General features: G+C 43.6%; 1 protein-coding gene across 1 annotated transcript in view; it reads left to right on the top strand.

The window, feature by feature from the left end:
- Positions 1-24,425, top strand: part of LOC146798423 (mucin-17-like) — a 512,003-nt gene that overhangs the window by 157,081 nt on the left and 330,497 nt on the right. The window contains exon 5 of the mRNA XM_085627967.1: positions 15,843-16,115. Within this exon, the coding sequence (XP_085484093.1) occupies positions 15,843-16,115 (273 nt within the window). The remainder of the gene's footprint in view (positions 1-15,842; positions 16,116-24,425) is intronic.

Genomic DNA, 24,425 nt, shown 5'->3' with positions numbered 1-24,425 from the left:
AGCATATGTCCTGCCTCAAGCGTGGGAGACAGGACCCATTGTGGAAGGTTCATACCTGCCTGGGTAAAACTAAGGTGCTCTGCCTGAGAGCACTTAGGACTGTCCATATGCATGTTAGAATCCCCAGTGACAGGAATTTGTGACTATTGCAAGGAAACTTGGACAATAATATCAAACAGTTGGGGAAAGTAATTCTTTCTATATATATATATCACAGTTCCTGAAAAGGAAAATTATGGAGCTAATTTAAAGCTAAAAACAAAGCCCTGAATACCATCTATTTGCAGCAGTGGAGTAGAGGCCCCCTCAAAAGTATCCCTAAATATGACAACGGCTCCCTGTCCCATTTTCTTGCCTTCATGGGTCACAATAAAATACAATTTCCTGGGGAAATGGTGAATGCTAAGTCTGTAGCTGATGTTTCTTTTAGCCATGTTTCAGTCAGGAATATTAGATCCTTGGTATTATCAGAAAGTAAATCGAAAACATCAAAGGAGTTTTTGGAAAGAGATCTGCAATTAATAAGACAAGCTCTGGAGATTAGACATGTATTGTGAGAGGGAGTTGCAGATAGGTGTGTAGCTCACTCTGATACTACTGATGGATCTCCCAGGGGACAATTCAAACAAGCCCACATTATTGCAGGTGCACAATTACAGTGCTTGTCCAGCTGCAACCCAAGGCAGGAGCCATTTCTTAAAGTAAAAACTAAAAGCACCTCCCTAGCATAGGCCATCATCTGAGGGGAAGAAATTTAGCCATTTGGGCAATATGGCTGACTCTGGCTACATCTGCTGCATCTGGACGCAGTTAGGCACAGACAAGCAGCGAGTCCGCTGTGCATCAACTACATGGGCAGCCTTAAGTAATGTTAGGGAGCAGGAGTAAGGAGGAGGGTTTCCTGTCAGGCCAACCGCTCCATCAAGGGCTTCATATGGGGCAATGTGTGGCTTCGGCTGGCACTCTACAAACAAGGCTATACCATGGAGAATAAAAAGAATAAAGGATTATCAAAAAATATAATACATGTCTCCATGAAATTTCTTTTATTTGATTTAATGAGAATAATGATCTCAGCAAATTGATTTGTGTTTGGAAATAAGCGTGCGCTGATCATCTTCTTGCAATTGCTTATGTCAATGTATTCACTATTTGCGAATTAGGAGTTTTTTTTTTCTCGTGATCGCTGCACCACACATAATAGGATCCCATTGATATAACAAGTGAGGTATTGTGTCTAAGACCTCCTTGTAAATCGTTCACTCTACAAACTGTTTGCCCATAGTAAGCATGGTAGGTTGGGTCTCCCCTCGGTGGAGCATTATGCTTTGGCAGTACACCAGGCACAGGTCGCCGATATGCAGTGAGGGGGCGTGGACCCCCTCTGAGTTCTGACAGAACGGCACCTCTCCGATAGCCCGTCCATATTCTCCCTACTTTATGTTTATGGCATGCCCTGCCAATCCCATGCTCTGGGCGATGGTCGTCACCTAGAAATGGGTGCCCAGCCTTTTCTTGGTTGACCACTGTTTGCAGGTCAAGGCCCTTCTGCGGCGGAACACTGGCATCCATATCAGGGGTTCCTCACTCAACTGGTCTGAATGGCGGCGAGTGGGCCTAGAAATCCTCTCCCAAATGATTGCTGATGATTCCCTCAAGCCCTTTATGACCCTCCGGGATGACTGTCACTTACCCACGCACCCGTACTGGCGATAGTTACAACTCTGCCATTGTCTTCGTAGCCACCTGTGGGCAACGCCATTGGACCTGGAGGCCTCCCCTATTGTTGCTTACTTCTGGGTGTAGGGCGGCTACCGCAGTGTGATGTCCGGTCTGCACAATTTGATGATTTTCAACATATATATGCCTGCCCGAGTCACACTGGCAGAGAGCGTAATGGCAGGCTCTACTGCAGGTGAAGTATGATCATGAGGACTGATCTGAGATACTGGAGGGTCTTGACAGGGGCATGTGGGAGGCCAGAATGAAGTTTTGTCTCTTTAAATCGGTACACTCTTGGTACTGGATGCCCTCCATGTTGAGGCGCCCATGTCTCCTTCATCACTCATCCCGCTGGCGCTGCACCCTCCCCGGCTGCAGCGTACCGCACATCCTGTTAATTTTTCCTGGCCTTTGGGGGCTCTGGGAGGAGGCGCAGGCCACACTGTGTCGTACACTCCTTCCTACCTCTCCGCTTCCCTGTCCCACCATGTTCTTCCATAACATCACCACTTTTCCCCAGCTGGCACGACATGAGCAGCAGTTCCTTGACATTGGTAAAGCTGTGTATCCTCTGGCCCACACCCCATCATGGCGCATCATCAAGGAATGGTTCCCACACTGCAGATAGACGTCCAGCTTGTCATTGAGAGCATAAATAAGCCACTCATAGGACGCTATTTTAAACATTTCAATCAGCCATTATGGATATTTGGGGACAGGGAAATGGCGGACAAAATGTTTAAAACAGTGTCCTATGAGTGGCAAATGTATTCGCTCAGTGATAAGCTGGGTGTCTAACTGCAGGTATGGCCACCATTCCAAAATCACACACCGTGATGGGGTGGGGCCAGTCACCTGAGAGGGTCCTGGGACTTAAGCTGTGTCCAGGGCAGACATTGTTGTTGACGTCACATGGAAGAGCACTGGGGACGTTTGTCTTTTCTGTACCCCAACACCACCGCTTCCACTTCCACTATCCTGCCCGTTTCCCTCCTTCTCTTGCTACCCGTTATGTTGGCTCCCTGAATTAGGAGTGCTGGGATCTCTGGAGGCGTGCTTTTCAATTAGTGGTCTGCTATTATTGATGACTTCCCAGGCTAATATATTGTGTTGCTCAGCTGAGCCTTTGTTCTGTATTGTTTTGTTGGAAAGCTAAAATAAAGACTGCAAAAAAAACCCACAAAAAATATCACTTGATGGTGAATTGTTTAAATTGAGAGTTCATTTTAGTACCACAATTCTAATAGTTCAAGCACTCTATCTTAGCAACAAACATTGTTATTTTGTATATATATATTGTTTTATTGCAGCTTATGGCGCAGATACAAACTTACAATGACTGGTGCACAAAACTCAAAAGACAAGGAAACACATGGGAATCATCCATAAAAATGGTTATTGACAGGCCACAGATAAAGAATGAAAACCAACCAATACCACCCAGACCCTTCCAAATTCAGGAAAGGGCTTCCATGATCTTATTACATTATTTCCAAAAAGTGAGTGCTTATTCATCCTTCCAGTGGGGCGCTCTGATAAGATGGATAATTATCTATAATCCTAACACTTCTTGTGTATCTTTATGATATTTTTTGTTCTGCTGGAGGTTGATGTTTTCCCAATAGGTGGTCATCCTCTGCTTGACCCTACCCTGTGAAATTAGATAGTGTTTTCTTTATCTGTAAAGGTGCCATTTTGTCAAGTGTTACATGTAATCTGCTGTTCCACCTGGCCCCACCTGCAGCCACCGGCTCAAATTCAGCACTATGGGGCAGATTTACTAGCCCCTTGCTATACTTGTACGCCGCTGTTGCATCACTTCTCTGACGCAGCTGCGGCGTAAACCATGTGCCATGTGCGCCTTATTTACATCTAGGAAGATGCGTCACGTTGTAAAGCCCTGCGCCACATGAAACCTACGTTAGGTTTCATGTGGGCGTTCCTGCGCAGGGTGGGCGTTCTGTTGCAGGAACGCCTCGTAAAAGTGACACAGTAAAATCTACAAGATTTCACTGAGTCTCTTTTCCATCCATGCTGCGTCAAAACCCTGCGCCTGCTTGAAGCAGGCGTAAGGAGTGATGCAGCATGTTAGGCATAGGGCGCCCTCGAGCATTGCTGGAGTTGCGTCGCCCTTGCGACATGACTCCAGCAATGCGCCGCCCTTACGCCATCAGATGCGACACGCATCGCCCTATCCTTGCCCCACGGTGCGCCGCATTGTAAATGCGACGCATTTGTGGTGGCGCACGGAGGGAATTGCATGTCGCATCTTTTCTGGTGCATCCCTGCTGATTTGCAGAGATACGCCAGAACTCATAAATCTGCCCCTGATAGTGCAGGGGCAGTGTGCTGCATCTCTTTTCTGTCCCCGAGTGACACTTCCTGTGGTTAAATTGCAGTAAAAATAGTGTGATGGCAGTGTCTATGTTGTCATCAGAGGCTGAAAGGACGCACAATTATTTTTCTTGATCTCCGTTTTTTATAGAATCGACATCAATCCATATAATTTACCCTTTTTATCCGGTTCTCTGTACAGCCTCCTTGGAACAACAGAAAGTGAGATCTTGGGTCCTACATTGGCAGTTTTAGAGGATTTGCCCTTATAATGTTGCCACAGTCCCTAGAATCCAGTCTCATTGTCATATAAAAAAAACATTCACCTTTATCGCTTAATAAGATCTAGCCTAACCCTTACAAGGAGTTACTGGTGAATGTGGCGAAAAAGTTAATGGTGGAAAGTTTCGTACTAAAATCAAACAACAGGAAACAAAATGTCTCGTTTGTGATAGGCGAGGTTGGACAAATTTGTAAAAATTTGTTCGCCTTCAGTAACAGCCAAATAAACTATGCCCCCTTGTACCCTTTTCAGTTATGGACTTCTGAAGCGTGGGGGGTTTGAACATTTTTGCTAGGGCTGATTATTGGTTACTAGTAGCATCATCTCAAGGATTTTTGGGACACTGCGTAAGACAAATTTTGGGTCCCCTTTTTCGGAACAATTTTCAATTTATCACCCATTTTTTACTAATTGAAGCTAGCAGAATTCCCAAACAAAAATATTAAATGTGTTAACATTTTAGAAACGTGCCCACAAAAACATCTTGCCTGGGGCCACTCAAATCCTTCAGATTACACTAGGGAGGGGGAGACTTTAAGCTAGAGAAATAGACTGAGGGAATATAGAGAGATCTCACCTTCAAATGAGGCAATTTAAAGCTGGGGGCCCTGGGTATTTGCCCACTTTGCCCATGCCTTATGTCTCTGGTCTAGAATACCCCTGCTGTAGACTCGACCTACTTGCACAGTTGCCCGAGTGACAAGCCTGACAAGACAAACCGCACCAGAGATTGCTTGCTGCTTCATACAGAGGAAACAAGGTCAGGGCACCTCCTTTGCCTTATTAAGGGCAAGCAGAAGCAAATAAATATCGGATTTCTATTGGAGGCAATACTTGTAGTGAAGAAGCATCAATTCAAAATGTATATACCATTGTTTGCTTTGTGTACTTTTATATTAAAACTACATGTGAGAAACTGGGTTATTGGCTGAGGGAGGTGTGAACCCTCTTCAAGCAACAGCCACAAAACCCATGAGGGTGAACCATTAAAGTCACTAAATTAACCTGTGCTTATCTTCTGGTAGCTTGGCACAAAAGCAGTCAGCCTTAACTTGTAGACAATGTGTAAAGTATTTATGCGGCACGCACACAAAACACTACAGAAGAAAAATCCCAAAACAACTTGAAAAACAGAGCACAGTTAATACATTATTTGACACTCAAATGACAAAAAACCAATAAGTAAAACAGGAGACATGCAGTCTTAAAGATTTTGCAGAAATCAAGCACTAAGAAACTAAAAGCACAAACAACGGTTATCTGGTCACAGTCGACCAGGTCCAAGTCACAAGTTTGGCTGACCCCAATGGAGCGCAGGCCAGATACAGGACAGAATACAGTCTGCTGACTAAGTGCCTTATGGTCTAGGTGTCAAGATGCAAGCTCCCTGCATCGAGCTGTGAGGGAAAGGTTGAAAAGTTGTTGATGAGGAGCTGTGATGTGAGGTCCGGTGTCGAGATAGTCACACAGCAGCAGAGCTGATGCAGTAGTCGACAGAACCTTGTGATGCGAGCTCTTACATTATCATTGAGGAAGCCAAGGAGGCCGTGAAGATTTGTGCTGTGTTGGTGCACGGCACAAGAAGCGTCGTGCTGGGTCAGAATCAGTGTTCAGATGAGTTGACGTCAAAAGAATCACCAGTGCTCGCAAGGACTTGCACTGCAATCGGTAGGTGTATGAGGCGAGACATGTTGTGCTGGACTGGTGTCAGTGTTGAGCTGCACTGCACTGCTCTGCGTCAAGATATGTGGAGTTGCATTGATTTCGAAGGAGCCTATTATGTACTATGGTTCGAACAGGGGACCAGCCGACTGACCCTTGGAGATTTCCTGGAGCCCTGGAACCACACAGTATGGCTTCAGCAGGACAGCTCTAAATAGGGAAAGCGTTCTTAGGCAGCAACACAGGGCTTAGGTAACAGGGCAGCTTCACAGCTGGGCAGTCTTTCTTCCTCGTAGAGTTTTTAGGTCTAGAAGTGATCTGAAGAGTTGGGTCTGAGGGTCCAATATTTGTACCTGGTAGCTCCTTTGAAGCAGAAGAATTATCTGGAGTTTTCCCCCAAAGAGATGTCTGGAATTTCCTGCCTGCCTGCCCCCGTGTGTGTCTAGGGGCACAATAGGCTAGTGGGAAGTTCTTTGTATGTAAGTTGCACCTTTGCCTTTGAAGTGCAAATGTGGTAGGTGACAGATTTGCCCCCTCTCAAATCAGAGATGGCCCTTCTTGCTATCATTCAGGCCCTCTTTTGTGATACTGTCTAGGAGGAATACACAAATGCCTACTACACCTAGTCAGGTGACTAAGGAACAGGCTGCTGGCACCAAATAGTTAGAAGAGGAAAATGCCACCTAAAATAGTTTCTGGTTGTGATTGTTTAGAAACACTAGTTTCAAATGGCCAGGTCAAATACATTTTCAATCTTGGTCTGTATTTTAATTTCACATTCAACTATATAATTATTGCCATATTTATTTATCATAGTAAAGGCAAAAGCGAATCATTACGCAAACATTTGAAAAGCAAAAGATATTTTTTAACCAAAAGTAGAATTCTTATCTAAATATGTTTTTTTAACAATAGAAGAATTACTGACAATAATAATTCAATACAATGACAATACCAGTCTTTCGAGATTTGTAAGTACCAGAGGTGATTGTCATAGGTGCTAAAATTGTTATGACCCTCTTGGAACAGGCTTAAGGGTTATTGCAACCTATGATCAGTAATGGGATTGATATTTTTAATATTTTTTTTACCAGCCGTATTCAAACGATAGCTGCTGTTGCCCTAGTCTTTGTCGTCAACGTGTTTTGAACCTTTGCAATTTTAGGGGTTCTCTTCAGGACCTAGACTGGACATTTTCTCAGTTTTTCTTTCATGGAAATGTCTTATTTTGTTAAAAGTTGTCTTTTGGTTTCAAATGTTTGTGTAATGATTCACTTTTTCTTTTTTAAATTTGGTGTATATATTTGAGTTGTTTTTTATAAAGGAAAGGTCTTCATTAAAAATAAAAAGAATTGTTCCCTAGGACATATCCTTAAGTATGATAAATGAATGTGTTAATAATTATATAGTTGAATGTGAAATAAAAACACAGACCAAGTTTGAGAATTCATATGACTTGGCCTTTTGAAATTAGCGTTTCTAAACAATCACAGCCCAAAACTTTCTAAAAGTGGCATTTTCAAAATATTGACTTAAACTCTGAATTTACCATTTAATAGGATTATAAATTACAATTCCTCAGAAATCTAATATGACTTTCCTATCTGTTCCCAATCAAAATTTAACACATATTGAATGAAATAAGGTAATTTGATGTTATCCTATGAGAGAGGTAGGTGGCTTAGTAGTGAAAATAATTCGGAGTTTTCACTACCAGCACATGTAAAACTTGAAAGTACATGTCAAACTTTTTAATTACAATGCAATCAGCACTATGGGCTGTCTAGGGTCTATATTAGGGGGGACACACACACACACACACACACACACACACACACACACACACACATGCACACACACACACACACAGTTTAGGCTTGGCAAGAGGGCTATTTTGGCAGTTTGAGAATTGGCTATTTAAAGGGGATACTTAAGTGGGTGGCACAATAGGTGTTGCAGGCCCACTAGGAGCATTTAATCTAACAGCCTGGGTATATGGTATTCCACTTTACTAGGGACTTATAAGTAAATTCAATATGTCAATCAGGGGTAAACCAATTTCCCCATGTTTTTGGGAGTGAGCACAAGCACTGGTTAGAAGTGGTAAGGTGCACAGAGTTCTAAGGTCAAGAAAAACCAAATCATGAAAACAGGAGGGGTGAAGCCAAAAGGTTTGGGAGAAAGCCACCCTAAGGCTGACAGGTCTAACAAGGGTCCACCCTCCTGAAAGTGGAGAGAACTACCCAACCTCTTGGTAATTCTCATCACTAAGGTCGAAGAATCTGGACAGACCATCGGCATTGAAGTGGTCTTACCCAGGATAGTGTTCCACTGTAAAGTCCATTTCCTTTAGAGAGACAGACCACCACAACAGTTTGGGATTCTCACTTCTCATTTGTGTGAACCATCTGAGGGGCCTGCAGTCTGCCTGAATCCAAAAGTGAGTCCCAAACCTCTTCAGTGCACAGAGCACAGCAAAGGCTTACCTTTCAGTAGCACTCCACCTCTGTTCCCTGGGAAGTAACCACCTACTAATGAAAGCTAGAGGTTTCTCTAGGCCCACCTCATATAACTGTGGCAACACAGACCCTATGTCATGCTCTCAGGTATCATTTTGCACAATGAAGTCCTGAGAGAAGTCTGGGGCCTTGCATACAGGTGCTGTACACATTGCCTGTTTGAGGGGGTCAAAGTCTGTTTAGCAGGTCTCTGTTCAGATCACCTTCTTGAGCTTCTTTTTGGAAGTCAGCTCAGTCAATGGAGCAACAATGCTGCCATATCTCTTAACAAAACTCTTGAAATATCCAGTGAGGCTCGGCAAGACCCTCACTTCTGTTTGAGTTTTGGGGGTACCCAGGCTAGGGCAGACTCTATCTTGGTCTGGAGGGGCTTACCCCCATGCACAAGGTGCACCAAGTACACCACAGAGCCTTGCTATGTCAGGCACATGCTGGCCTTGATAGTTCAGCCTGGCTGTTGCAGAGCCTGAAGCACTCTCTTTGCCCCTCCTCAGTTAGGGCAATCTATCAGTATCCTGAAGCCCGGGGAATGGGCTGGGCATCAGTCTTCGTGACTAAATAGAGTCTCTGGTAGTCCCCATAGAACCGGTGTTCTGGGGTGGCACCCGGTGGGTCGACCTGGGGAACAAGAACTACTGGGCTTAACAAGGGACTACTGGAGTTCTAAATTACTCCCAACTCAGGAATCTTGAAGACTTCTTCTTTAACGCTGGCCCTCACCTTGTCTGACAGTTTGTATATCTTGTTTTTGACAGGGGGACTGTCACCAGTGTCAATGTCACTGGTACACAGGTGTGTGTAAACCCAAGGGTGCGGTAGAACAGGGAGGTAAACTGCCCCAGTACCTGGCTACAGCCTGTCTGCTGTTCTGGAATCAGGGTAGGAGAGAGGTTGACACCTTCCACTGACCCATCTTTTTGTTTGCATGATAGGAGGTCAGGGGGAGGCTCACTCTCCTCTTCCAGACCACCATCTGTCACCAGCAACATGGTGACCTCAGACCTCTAATAGTGTGGTTGAGGCGATTGATATGGAGTATCATTAGTAGGTTCCTGGGGGTCCTGGGGTCCACCAGGTAGTTTGACTCCCTCTTCTTCTTTTTCACCTCATACAGTCCTTTTCAACAGTCCTGGAAGGCCCATGGCTCAACTCTCCATTACCCACAATTTCTGGACAGGCTGAAACTCTACCAGAGTCATACCAGAGATTCATGACATCCTGGCAGACTTCTAGGTTCCTGGAAGCCTTCTTCCAGAACTTTTGCATCTATGGAAGGGTAGCAAGTAACTAACCACATCCTGGGGGTTCTTGAAAGCATGCTCCCATCCCTCTCTAACCAGACTAAGAGGTCCCCTAACAGGGTGGCCATAGAGGAATTCCAAAGGGCTGAAATCAATTCCTTTATTTGGCACCTCCCTGTAGTCAACGAGCAGGCACAGTAAGAGGATGTCCCACTTCCACATTATGGGTCAGGCATGCCCATAACCACCCTCTTCAAAGTCTTGTTCAATTTTTCAACAAGCCCATTGATTTGGGAATGGGAGGGTGTAGAGAACGTGTAGGTTACCTACGCTCTTCCTAATTTGTTCATGTCGGCAGACATGAAGCTGGTGCACCTATCAGACACCAATTTTGGGGTTTTTGGGGGTAAACCAACTTGGGTGAAAATCCCCTACAGGGCCCTAGCCACTGCAAGTGTCGTAACTGTCCTTGGAGGGATTGCCTCTGGGTACTTAGTGGCATGGTCTACCAAAACCAGGCTAAACCTGTTGCCCAGGGCATTTTTAGGGGCCAAGGCTCCAACTACGTTGATACTCACCATTTGAAATGGGATGACAATGAAAGGAATGGGAGTCAGCGGAGCCTTCAGCTTTTTCCTTGTTTTCCCATGTGCCTGGCAGATGAAACATGTCCTGCAGAAGGTATCTCAGGATCTTCATCCGTGGCCAATAAAAATGGGAGACAAGACTTGCAAAGGTCTTTATCTGCCCCATATGTCCTTCCAGGGGTTTCTTGTGAGCCAGGCCTAGTAGGTAGGCCCTGCAACAATGGGGGAAGAGCAATCCACAGGTTTGCCCATGTATAGGTGCCTTAGGCTCACTGTAAAGGAGGTCATTCTCTCAGAGGTGTCATCAACTGCGTGAGTTTGGTCTGCTGCCTCATGCCCTGTAGGTTTGGGCCTTCCTTCTGAGCCTTGCAGAACTCCTCCCTTGAGGGACCACCCTTAACTTGCCACCCAGTAAGCCCAGGTAGGTCTCCTAGGGAGGCATAATCCTCCCCGGTAGGCTCCAGGGGAGTTGCCCCTCATGCCTGAGTCACCTTTACTGCAGTAAATGCAGGGGCTGCTGGTCCCATGCCTCTCGCCCTTCCTTTTCTTGTCAGCTTTCTGTACCATTCTTCCAGGCTCCAGGCTTCCTTGACTCCCCCTCCTGAGCAGCCAGGGAACATGTGGTCATAAGGACACACTCGAGTAACCCCAACATTTTCAGTTGTGATCGGAGCTTCACTTCCTTCCAGGTAGAATGATCTAGGTCATTTCTTAGCAAAAAATCCACTGGCATGGCAGGGCTCAAGGATACCTTAAGAGAACCTGAGAACCCTCCACTTATAGGGACAAAAGCCATGGGCTATCACTCACACAGTTGTCTGCTACTACAACTTGGCTGAATATATTGAGTATCACCTGCTCTGAGGACATCAGATAACACTTTACCATAGTCACACTTGCGCCTGTGTTTATCAGAATCTTCACCCTCTTCCTTTAATGGTGAACCACTCCCTATACTTGTAAGTATTTGAAAGCATGTGGGCTTTGGGCACCATCTCCTTTCCAGCAGTGACACTAAGGTAACCACAACTGCCCCCGCATGAAGTAGGACCATCTCCTTCCCAAGCACTACACTGGATAACCCTTGGGTATAGCCATCAGTGACAGGCTGTGCCCTCTTGGGGCACTTTGAATCTTCCTTGTTGTGCCCTTGCTGATAGTATTTGTAGCACTTAGTGACAAATTTACCAGGTTTCCTTTCCACAAACCCTCTTTTCTTGGGGCCTGGTTAGGGCTGGGCTCCTTTTTGCTGTGAACTAGTTTGTGGGACTTGTGGGAACCCCTTTTTGATTTTTATCTCCCCCTCTTTCTCATGGAGGGAACCTAGAGTACTATTTTGGGAGTCCCTCCAGATACCTTCCTATGGACCCTGGTGCTGATCCAGTTGTCTGCCTCCTTTGCAAGCTCCTTGGGGTCAGAGAGCCTACTATCCACTAGGTGTTGGTGCAGCTCTGTAAAACAAAGACTTAACATTTCCTCTCTTGCAATCAAATTGTACAGCGCTTGGTCATTATTCATATTACTGCCCTTCACCCACCATCCAAGGTCTTGCAAAAGTGGTCCACACACTCTCCCAAGGACTGTTGGAGCAACTTCTGTTTGTTCCTAAACATTTGGATATAATTTTCTGGGGTGAGAAAAAGATCTTTAGTGAGAGTGTCCTTCATTAGAGAATACTTCATATTGTGCCCTTTCTCTAGAGCCCACAGGGCACCACTCCCTTAACTGGGAATGTGCCTTCAGAGTCTGCCTCCCCAACCTCCTCATAGACCCTGTGAATCACCTGAGCAACCTCATCGGCCTTAAACCATTTATCTATGTCATCCCCCAAAATATGACTTGGCACCAGATCATTGGGAATGTGAACACTCCTTTCTCCGGTGGACATTGGGGTATACCTGCCACCATTGCTGCTAGACTCTGAGGTGTGCCTGACTTTGAGATTCAGATCCTTTGGGCCTATCTCATGCTCCAGCAGAAAGTGTGTTTTCTCTCAACCTCAGCCTTTCTCTTCTCTGCTTCCAGTTTCATCTTGGACAGCTGCAAATTGAGCTCTTTTTCTGCCTTTCTGTCCTCCAGCTCCTCTGGGGATAGACCATGAGAAGATGCAGTGCTCTCTGCCCTGACAATGGGCTCCATTCCTATAGGCAATTGGTCCTCCTCCTCTGAGAGCTCCTGCTCAGGGCCCGGCACCAGGCCCTCCTCCTCCTCCTCTGGGTTGTACTGGATCCTTATGAACTCCTCATAGGCACAGAGGGCTATTTGAAGGTCTAGCTTTGTAGCCCTCTTACCTGCATTCAGTCCCCTCTCCTTGCAGAGCCCCTGTAGCTCAGTCCTGCTGAGGTTAACATTGAGCAGCTCCATCTCCATTGTTGACAAATAGGAGATGGGAAACGTACATTTGAAAAAGGGAGAAGATTAGCCAATCAGAACCTAAGGAGAATTTAAAAAGAGGTCAACTCTGGTGTAAAACTATTTATTTTGGCTTTAGTTTTACACTAACTGCTGTATGGCACGCACAAACACAAGTAGTGTATCCCAAAACTGAACACCAATGTGGGAAATTGGGATGTTGGTTGAGGGGGGGGGTGAGCCTACTTTAAGCAACAACCATAATTCCCATCAGGGTGAATCACTGAAGTCACTAAATGAACTGTTGTTTAACCCTCTGACTGCTTGGTGCAAAAGCAGTCAGGCTTTACCTAGAGGCAATGTGTAGAGTACTTATGCAGCACACAAACAGTAGTAAAGTGAAAACCCAAAACAAGAAAGAAAAATCACAAACCAATTTAGAATAGAGTAAAATGTAATAAATTATTTGACACCAAAATGAGTCAAATCCAATTAGTAGAACCGGAGACATGCAGTTTCGAAGGTTTTGCAGAAATCAAGCAATAAGAAGCAAAAAGCGCCAACCGCAGTTATCAGGTTGCGGTAGACCAAGTCCATCTCACAAGTTTAGACCAGATAAAGAGCCGGGTTCTGTCCACTGACAAAGTACCTTGTAGCATGGGCATGATGATGTAAAGTCCTTGTGTTGATCTGTGTGCACTGAAGCCAATGAGTTGTCAATGAGGTGCTACGATGCAAGGCCCCGGGGTGAGATGCCTGAAGTAGCAGCAGCCCCAATGAAGCCATCCATGGAAGTTTGCAATGGGAGGAATTGCTTTGCCGTCATGTTAGCCTCTGGGGCTGCGAAGATTTGCGCTGCTATGTTTAAGCGGAGGGGTTGAGATGCATCGTGGTGGGCCCATATCTTCGTTGAGCTGCGTCAGTGTTGAGGGAGACACTGGGGCTTGCGAGTACTTGTGCTGCTATACATCGATGCATGAGATGTGATGCCCCGTGATGGGTCGAGACATGCTGCGTCGAGATGCGTGGAGTTGCTCCTACTTTGAAGGAAACTGTTCTGTCCTGTGGCTTGAACAGGGAGCCAACAGACTGGCCCTTGGAGATTTCCTGGAGTCCTGGATCCACGCAGGGCAGCTCACAGCAGCAGAAGACTCCTTACGTGACACAGCAGTGTTGGACAGCAGGGAAGACATCACAGGTAGACAGTCTTTCTCCCTGGGAGACTTCACAGTCCAGAAGTGATCTGAAGAGTTGGGTCTGAGGGTCCAATATTTATGCCTGGTGAGTTCTTTGAAGTGGGAGACGTTTCTGAAGTTTACCCCTGTAGAGGTGTTTGGAATTTCCTGCCTCTCTGCCCAGGTCCTAATCTGTTTGGGGGCACAATGGGCCAGTATAAAGATATTTGTGTGTAAGCTGAGCCAGTGTATTCAAGTGCAAGTGTAATAGGTGACAGTTCTGCCTCCCTATCAAGTCAGAGATGGCCCGTTCTGCCAATACCTTTGTAATACTGTCAAAGTGGAATGCACGAAGGCCAACAACCAATTACACCTAGTCATGTGACCCAGAAACTGGATGCAGGCACCAAATACTTAGGAAAGGAAAATGTCAACTTTTTTAAATTGTTCAACACGAAAGAACAACCCAATATATCCTTGCGGATTTGGGTAACTGTAATTAGGTAAGGAATGGTGAAAACAAGGGATTTACTTAACAACAATTTGTTGAATGAATTTGTCATACATTTATGATGTTCAAATGTGACATGCCAATTGAATTGAAGAAATAGTAGACTTATACACAGTATTTGGAAGAGAAAAAAATCTAGATGCAGGTGTGTATGATTTCAAAATTATATTTAAAAAAAACCAAGCATTAAACACATGATCACAGGAGTTCAAAACATAAATCTCAATGTACATTGACATGTTTTTTATAATACAATTAAAATCTTGCCCATCATATGTCGATGGACATAGTACTCACTTTTAGACATGTAACTAGAGACTGTTTTAACGACAGAACTAGACTCTACTCAGATGTTAGCAATATTTTCAAACAAAATTGAGTTAAGAGTCGACGTTTGATACATCAGTGAGGCCATCTTCAGGACTGTGTTTTTTAATAGTGATAAAGGACCCCTTAGATATATTTAAAAGGAAGCAGAAACCAATCATAAACAGATTTAGCCATGGGAGATACATCTGCAGCGGAGTAAGCAATAATAATGCATGAGGAGAGAAAACCCATCACTATTTACAATTTTAGCATAATGAATTCTAGTTGTGCCTATTCAAGCAACATATAACGGAGGCTGGAGAAAAAAACAAATAGTGCAAAATATCCAAATATGCAGATTTAATTAGAGATAATTGAATAAAGCAAAAAATGTAAGATGTTGTAAGCCTCTAACCCCACTGACAATCATGCTACTATATAGTTGTGAACAAATATTGGAGGTAGAGAAGAAGTAGGCAACCAGTGCTGTCAATACGTTTTTTCTTATCAGCTCAGTGTCCCATGACTATTCTGAAGAAACAAGCCCCATATCTTGGTTTGTAATTAGGCGCAACATGCCTAAAATCAAAAAGTAATGGCTTTCTTTAATTTTTATGACCACATATTGAATGATTCAGACAATTCTCCCATGTGAGGTTTTGAGTTGTATAGCTGTGAAGTTTGCCAGGTCAGGTCCAGGTCCAGGTAAGAGGTGTGATGCTGCAGCCAGGGCGACTGACTCTGGAATCTGGGGAGCACGGTTTGATCCTCTTTGCCGGAGGCAGCTTAGCCCAGCAGCATGTGACTCTGGGCAATAGCTTGCTTAATCTTCCCGATGCCCCCCAGCGCCTAGAGACCCTTACGGGTGATTGTTCGCGCTTTACAAATGTGGATTATTATAGTTGATGAACTGCTCCAGTCCAGTTTTTTTTCTTTGAATTCTGGGATTTGTAGTCCTGATTTTATAAAGGAAAAAATAAGACTAGAGGTTCCAGAATTCAAAGAGCAGCTCATCACTCATGGACCTGAGAAAATTATCAGTGCAGGAGTTGGGTTCAAAGAAACTGGCAGTTTTTCAAAAGTCTGAATATTTTTGAACTTTCGGCTAAGTAAATGTTTAAGCCAAAGAATGAAATTTCTCTTTCAGTTAATTGTGAGAGTAGAAGTATCAACGTGACCGGCACATGTGTCTGTGAGTTTGGATACTACGGACCTTTCTGCCTATATCAAGAGAAGCCATGCAAGAACGGATGGTATGATGGCATCCAATGTGTCTGCGATGAAGGCTTCTATGGGACCCTATGTGAATACCCAGCGATGGGCTGTCTCAACGGAGGATACCTCAATGGCAGCAAATGCACCTGCACCGATTTCTTCACTGGGGCGTCCTGCGAACTCTTGACAGATATTGTATCAGTAGGTAAGAAAATACATTTGTCAATTAAAAGTTTTGACATTCAGCTCCAAATGAATAAAAATAAGGAAGAGACTGTGGTAGCGCACCATTCCCGCCCCAAAGAATGCAACTGATAATTTCCCAATCATTTTGCTGCACAGCTCTTCAAATTACACCAAGTCTCCAAACAAGCACTGAAGCAACATGTAGACCTTCGGTATTTGTTCCATTACACGCTGCAGGAATACTTCATTGAAGGCATTAACAGGCAACGCAAGGTTTATATCGAAGGATGTTACGCAATCACTTACCAGATCATGTCAGCAGCACTGACATCCTATTTTCAGGCTATTCGTAAGTACGCCCAACATTGTTGTAGCCGAGCACTGTTATGTTATGCTATGTTATCTTATGTTATGTCATGTTATGTTATTTTATATGTTAAAGCACTTCATAGAGTGCCCTGTTTCCGGTAGGTGTCTTAGTGATGCCTAGTTACCTTATCTATAGTTCTCAAATTAGCAAATGGTTCGAGGAATCTTTACATATGGAGGCCACACGAATCAAACTTCTAGCACTACTAAAATAAAACATTAATTTGTTACCAGTTCATGTTCTTTATGCCCCCGGGCAAGCTCAACTTTGCCTTTTTTATGATCCCACAGCAGAAACACAATATTAGGACATGGTGCAGGTAAAAGTTGTATGAATCCAGTATAATTCTAAAGATTATTAAGCAGTCCTGGCTCCAATTCTGAAACAGAAAGAGATCAAAATATTTAATTTAGGTAAGATGCAAGTAGATTTAGAAGTGATGCAGCGTTTTGGGCCTACCCTCTTACGTTTAGCACTCCAGTGGACCTTTTATTTTCCGCCTGAGAGGTGATGGGATTTAACAGTACATCAATAAATCTCAATTAAGAGTCCAACCCATTTGACTACACAGTAAGGACTAGGAATCAGTAACTATGGGTAAAAAGATTTATTACAAATTTGCAATCAAGTTAAGGTACATGCTATAAAGATGCAGAATAACGGGGAAGCCTAACCTCCGGAAGAAGTTGATACGCAGCAATATTAGGCAAGCAAGAAGTTTAGTCACCGCAATACAAAAGATTAACATTACATTTTGATGCTCAGAGAAGAGTCTTAGGGCCAGATGTACGGTGCTTTTTAGCGTGTGCAAATGGGTCTTAGACCCATTGGCGCACGCTAAAAAGCATTTGCCCATGTATAAACAGTATTTTGCAAGTCGCAAGTAAATTGCGAAATTCAAAATACTGTTTTGCGACCAGCTATTAGGAAGGGGCGTTGCCTTCCTAATAGCGACCGCAAAGCTATGTAACAATGTTTTGCAAGCACAATTGCAGTCCCAAACACTCGCAAATTACCACGTACTTCAAGTAGGTGGTAATGCATTTGCAAATGGGAAGAGGTCCTTTGCAAATGCGTGCAATATTATTTTGTGAGGGAAGGCAGCAGGGACCACTGGCTGCCCTTAAAAAACGAAACAAAAACGTTTCATTTACAAAAAAAAAATGCATCCTGTTTTTCTTCAAGAAAAACGGGCTGGCATTTAAAAATAAAAAGCTTCTTTATTTAAAAGCCCAGCATGCCACCCGGGAAGGGCCTGTAATTCCCAATGGGCTCGCAAATTGTGAGAGGCTCATTAATATTAATGAGCCTCGCAATTTGCAACCCTATTGGGAATCGCAAACAGTGTTACACACACTGTTGTACATGCCAAATAGCACCTTGCAAATTGTGAGTCGCAAATGTGACGCAATTTGCAAGGCGCTATTTGGCAGGCCGTACATCTGTGGTAAATATTTAAATTACCTGTACTATTTTTTATGCGGTAAAGTCTAGTAAGAATAACTCAGTCAAAATAAGAGGCAGAATCCGTGGCATTAGAGGTTCTGAAAAGGGCTTTATTCCTTACAAAGGAATTATAGTTCGAACTAGGCAATCTTATTCCATCACCACGAAGGTTCAGGAAGGGATAGGCAATACATTATTGACAAGTAACAATATATATATGAAAAGCATTGCATTAAGACAGATGCAGGAGGCGTAACAGCTGATAATACAGATAAGAATACACATACGTAATGAAAAAAAGGCGTAAATACAGGCGTATACTAGAAACGTCATTTAAAATGATGTCACAAGTGGGTGGATCCATAAGAGAATCCTGCAGTGTCAGCAGAAATATTTGGCAGAGATGCGCGCGCAGCCGCATGACGTGTGATTGACGTGTGATTGACGTGCAACTAGAGGGTGAAGGGGAATTGACATTTAGCTCTACATATGGAGACAGAAGTCTGGGGGGTCAGGTCAACCTAATCCCAAATCGTATCTAATATCTTTGTTTAAGGAACTGTTTTATCCAAAAGGAAAGGTCTCTCGGACGGAATCTATTCTATACTGACTGTTAGTGCATGTACAAGCGTCTATGTGTCTACATGAGATGCGAGGGGGCAGGAATCTTCCATGGTAACAGGGGCTATGAATTATTTGCATAAAGACAGCGAGGCCGAGCCCTTTGCTCGGTAGCTGGAAGGATGTTTACCTAAACTATTAGACAGGAATGCATTGGATGAGGAGCGGAGCAGATAACTTGAAGGCTGAATACAGTTTTTGGCAGGCAACAGGCCGCGTCAGGCACCGTTAGCCGCGCAGGGAGTAGGACAAAGTTCATGGACACGGATGCAGGTCCAGGCTGGAGCATTTCAGAGGCAGAAGCAGGAAAAGGCTTGATGACAGAATTCAGGGCCTACTCGCCTGAACTGTAAAACGTGAAAAGTGAACCATATAAAGTCGGTGGCCAATCATACTTAGGAATGGACTATTTGACCCATTCATGGCGGATCTGAAAGAGGACATGTTGGCGTTGGACGCACATGTATTTGCGTCTTCATAGCTGGAACTGGAGGGAACATACATGTACTTGTAGCATGTACATGGAGTCGTTGGGGTCTAAGATAGGGGACATAACTGATCATAAAATTCATATTTCCTCATTCCCTCCTTGTCCCCTACGGACCCTTATGAAATATCCATATTCATCAATCCATCAATCTGTTCATATAGCATCATTTGTTCTTCTTTCTTCTTCCGGGATCTCGAATGAAAATTTGAAGGCGGGATACACGATGTGGCACACAGACCACAAATCGCTGGCCCACATTGTAGACACAAGCAGCAACTGAATAGTATGAGAAAACCAATACCTAGGAAGGATAGGATCCTCCATCCCCAGGCTGACAACACGCTCCAGAACCAACCGGACCAAGTCCAGGTGCCTGGATTCTGGTGTATCTGGCTTACGATTTTATGAAGTCGAGTTATGGCTTTATATACTGACGGTGCGTTTTCTGGTATGAAAACACAGCAACTTGATCCGATGACCCTACAAGCTCCGCCCCTATCGGCCAGAATGACGTCAAGGACAAGACGATTTTGAAGAACAACAATCCGCATCGCAGACTGCTCCTCTGTTAAGTTGCCTAAGGCGGAAGTAGTTTCATTCACTACTGCTTCAAGGGTTCTAGTTAATCTACGTATCAGCTTACTATTAGTGACTGTACCTATGTAGGGAAAGAAACCTTTATTGAAATCTGTATATTGCTCCCATGCTGTTTCAGTGTAGTCGACAATCGGAAGATCTCTCTGCTGTCTATTGTGTACTAAATGGGTATTCCTATGGTAATCAGGCGGGGCTAGGAAAACAGGTGGCAGAAGGAATGCAATGTAACAGGTACCATCCCAGTCTAGGGGTAGGCGTATGTATGCGGTGTGACCACAGATGAAGTAGGAGTGACGAGAAGCTCTAAATGTAGATTTGCCTTTATCACTGAATTCTATTACAGTGGTACATTTACTATGGCCCATGTGTATTGAACCATTCTTTCTTACACATAATTCGCCTCTAACTGGAAATACTGACATAGCGGGCAACATTGGTGTAGCTTCGGATTCAACATTCAGGATCATGAGATTAAGTGTAAAGTTACCTAATCCATATACTTCATTTTCTAGATCAGTTCCTTTTCTTTTGGGAAATCCCTCCTTGTTAGGGTAGCAGACTTTAAGTAAAACTAGGTTCAGGTTTCCCCAAACCCAGTTGTCTTGATAAACTACTGAATTTAAATCTAGGGAATTAATCAAACTAAACCATGCTCCACAGGAGCCATTGTGTGTGAACGGATACGGAAAGAGGGGCAGAACTCCCTTGTATTTCTGATAGGGAGGGAGTCGGCCACATATCCAACAATTTGTAGCATTGCTGGTCTGATGAGAATGATGTAACATACTAATGAATGTGTTGTTGCGCAGCGCAAATCTATAGGATAACTCATGCGGGGGTAATTCGCTAAAAGAATGTTCGGCAGTAGCATTGAAAGCACGCTTGGAGATAGGGTAATACATGTGTAATAATATACTGGAAATAATAATCAGAAGACTTAGAAAAAACATAATTAACAATGTCACTATGCAGTGACTACGAAGTGATTTACAGTACGCATGTGTCTTGAGCTGTTTCTGTCTATTTCTCTCTCTATTTCGGTCTAGAGGATACATGTCAGAGACAAATTCAACCGATTCACCTTGGAGAGGACTTAAACAATCAAATTGTCTGACTTGCTAGACCTTAGTTTCAGTTTATAGTTTTCCTTTTCTGGCTTGTCAACCAGGGGGAGTTTTGAGTCAGTCTGTGAGGGAATGCAGGGCTGAAAATTCAAGTCGGATGATAGTCCATGAAACTTTTTGATATGGCTCGAGTGCAACCACCCTTTACGTCCCTCAATCTTCACAGCTGTCCTTGTGGTCAATAAGACGAGTTTAGGCGACTGCCAGCGAGGCTCCAGCGGGTTCCTTCTGTCGAAGTTCCTTACAAGTACGATATCTCCCGGAACCACGTCATGGGGCTTCACCTCAGTGTTATCGGGAAAAGCTGCAGCTACCTGTGAACGACAAGATTGTAGTGCAGACATCAAGGAAGCCAGGTAATCTGTCAGCATATTACAATCAACATCAGTTATTTTACGAGGTATAGGCGTCCCCCACATATTTGGTGGTCTACCGAAGATCACCTCATACGGGGATAGCCCTGTTCGAGAGTGTGCTACCATTCTCATGTAAAAGAGCGCAACCGGTAAAGCTACTATCCAGTCGACACCTTTTTCTCTACATACTTTGGACAGTCTAATTTTCAGCTAGGCTCTGGTCGGGATACTTCGCACTTCTCACCGCCTCGTCTGGGTGTTGATCGCAGCCTCAGTCACCCCCGCTTGGCCGGAGGGAGATACAGGAAATCCTGCGGGTACGCGTTGTTGTCCGTCCGGCTGTGGCAGGAGACCGGGCCTGCAACGCACCTCCGGCGCGTGAGATGAGAAAGTGTCCCTGTTCGGGCGCCAATTTATGTGGTAAATATTTAAATTACCTGTACTATTTTTTATGCGGTAAAGTCTAGTAAGAATAACTCAGTCAAAATAAGAGGCAGAATCCGTGGCATTAGAGGTTCTGAAAAGGGCTTTATTCCTTACAAAGGAATTATAGTTCGAACTAGGCAATCTTATTCCATCACCACGAAGGTTCAGGAAGGGATAGGCAATACATTATTGACAAGTAACAATATATATATGAAAAGCATTGCATTAAGACAGATGCAGGAGGCGTAACAGCTGATAATACAGATAAGAATACACATACGTAATGAAAAATAGGCGTAAATACAGGCGTATACTAGAAACGTCATTTAAAATGATGTCACAAGTGGGTGGATCCATAAGAGAATCCTGCAGTGTCAGCAGAAATATTTGGCAGAGATGCGCGCGCAGCCGCATGACGTGTGATTGACGTGTGATTGACGTGCAACTAGAGGGTGAAGGGGAATTGACATTTAGCTCTACATATGGAGACAGAAGTCTGGGGGGTCAGGTCAACCTAATCCCAAATCGTATCTAATATCTTTGTTTAAGGAACTGTTTTATCCAAAAGGAAAGGTCTCTCGGACGGAATCTATTCTATACTGACTGTTAGTGCATGTACAAGCGTCTATGTGTCTACATGAGATGCGAGGGGGCAGGAATCTTCCATGGTAACAGGGGCTATGAATTATTTGCATAAAGACAGCGAGGCCGAGCCCTTTGCTCGGTAGCTGGAAGGATGTTTACCTAAACTATTAGACAGGAATGCATTGGATGAGGAGCGGAGCAGATAACTTGAAGGCTGAATACAGTTTTTGGCAGGCAACAGGCCGCGTCAGGCACCGTTAGCCGCGCAGGGAGTAGGACAAAGTTCATGGACACGGATGCAGGTCCAGGCTGGAGCATTTCAGAGGCAGAAGCAGGAAAAGGCTTGATGACAGAATTCAGGGCCTACTCGCCTGAACTGTAAAACGTGAAAAGTGAACCATATAAAGTCGGTGGCCAATCATACTTAGGAATGGACTATTTGACCCATTCATGGCGGATCTGAAAGAGGACATGTTGGCGTTGGACGCACATGTATTTGCGTCTTCATAGCTGGAACTGGAGGGAACATACATGTACTTGTAGCATGTACATGGAGTCGTTGGGGTCTAAGATAGGGGACATAACTGATCATAAAATTCATATTTCCTCACATCTGGCCCTTAGTTTTTCTTGCCAATACATTAGTAAATCTAAACCACCTTAATCAGGATCCAAGTGAAGAGGATGGTTCTTGGATTCCTAAAGAATCTAAAAAAACTGGGGATTTCAATAAAGAAAATTAGAACAAGATAAAGAAACAATGAGTGGGAAGGTGTCAGCATTTCAGACGCTCATTCAAGAGTCTTCTTGGGTCAAGGAATAGGTGTTAGCAGAAACCACAATCAGCCAAGAATCAAAAGAAGCATAGAGGTCTGAACCTCCCAAATCCGAAAGGAAAGTGCTGTAACCTCAGACAGTGTAGATTTCAGTTATTCACACTAAAATCTTTCCGGTAACACCTCTCTGTACGAACCATCAGGTGTATGTTGTCCTCATCCATTCTCACACTGCAGACTGCAACATTCACAAAGTATCTCAAACTGGATATGGGAGCGATACTGTCTTCTCACACACAGGCCAGGTTGTAATATTGCCCATTAGACCTTTCAGTTAATTCTCTGGCTCTCTCCTTCTATCACTAGTCCAATAATGTATCTATACCTGCAAGAAATGTCATGTTAGCATAAATTGGAAAACAATATTTTATGCAGCATGGTAAACAGACCTATTACTGAACACAAAGTATTAACTCAGTGGTGCACATTTATTGTGTGTGTGCACATTTAAATACAAACGAATATGAATGGTCAGTAAATTAGATTCATATTATATAAGGCATACAGTAAAATCTTAAAAGTATACATACAAGTATGTCTAGAAACTACATTTTTAAAATATAACACATGAAACACTAGTGCACACATTACATAGACAAATTGGTTTCTAAAGTAAAGGACTTCATAACGTGATGATGGTTTAGTTTCCACTCAACATCTAGATAGTAAATGTCATTTAATGTATGAAGGCACAGTTATGTAAATCGAATTCATCATTATAGTGAGTACATGTCTACTAAGATGGTTCACTAAAAACTCTGTTGATATCGTCAGATCACACAAGAAACATGTGCTAAGTGCACATTCATGTCATGTATCTGTTATGAAATTGTGATGTATTTGTGACATGTAAAAGATGGGCAAAATTGTGCTGCACCAGTCCTCCCTCTGATGGCTAGTCAAACCATCACATCAATGTCTTATCAGATGGATACATCACAATCTTGTTGTTTTCATCATCTTTCTCCTGGAATCCACCAGAAATTGCATGTGATTATAGCATTTGCTCTCTCTATTCTCTAGTTCTACATCTGCTCTTTATCTCTTCAAACCTTTTTTCTCTTGTGCACGTTTGTATCCTTTATAGATTGCAAACAAATGTAACCCACAGAGAGCAATTATCACTAATGGTTTTAAAATGCTTCCAATAATTCCACTATTTAAGTTTCCAAACCATCTGCCTGTAGCAGAAAATCTATTCCCTATTGCTTTGCATGTTGCTGTTTCCCTTTCAAATCTTTATTTAAGTCAGGAATGTTCTTTATGTATTTCTTCAAATCATTACTTTAGTCTGGAATGAAAGTACAACGTTATTGAACTTTTAACATCCATCAGACGCTGCCCTCCTTTGCGAGAAGGCCATCTAATGCAAGTCGATTCTGCAAAACCATTAATCTTATGGCAACCATTTCAAGTATCTATAACTAAAAATCCTCCAGCTGTACTAGTAGACAAATTATCAACTGCAGTAAAAAGTT

This window comes from Triturus cristatus, chromosome 9 (genome assembly GCF_964204655.1).
Source record: "Triturus cristatus chromosome 9, aTriCri1.1, whole genome shotgun sequence".
In the NCBI taxonomy this organism is placed as follows: Eukaryota; Metazoa; Chordata; class Amphibia; order Caudata; family Salamandridae; genus Triturus; species Triturus cristatus.
This window is presented reverse-complemented; position numbering and strand designations above follow the sequence as displayed.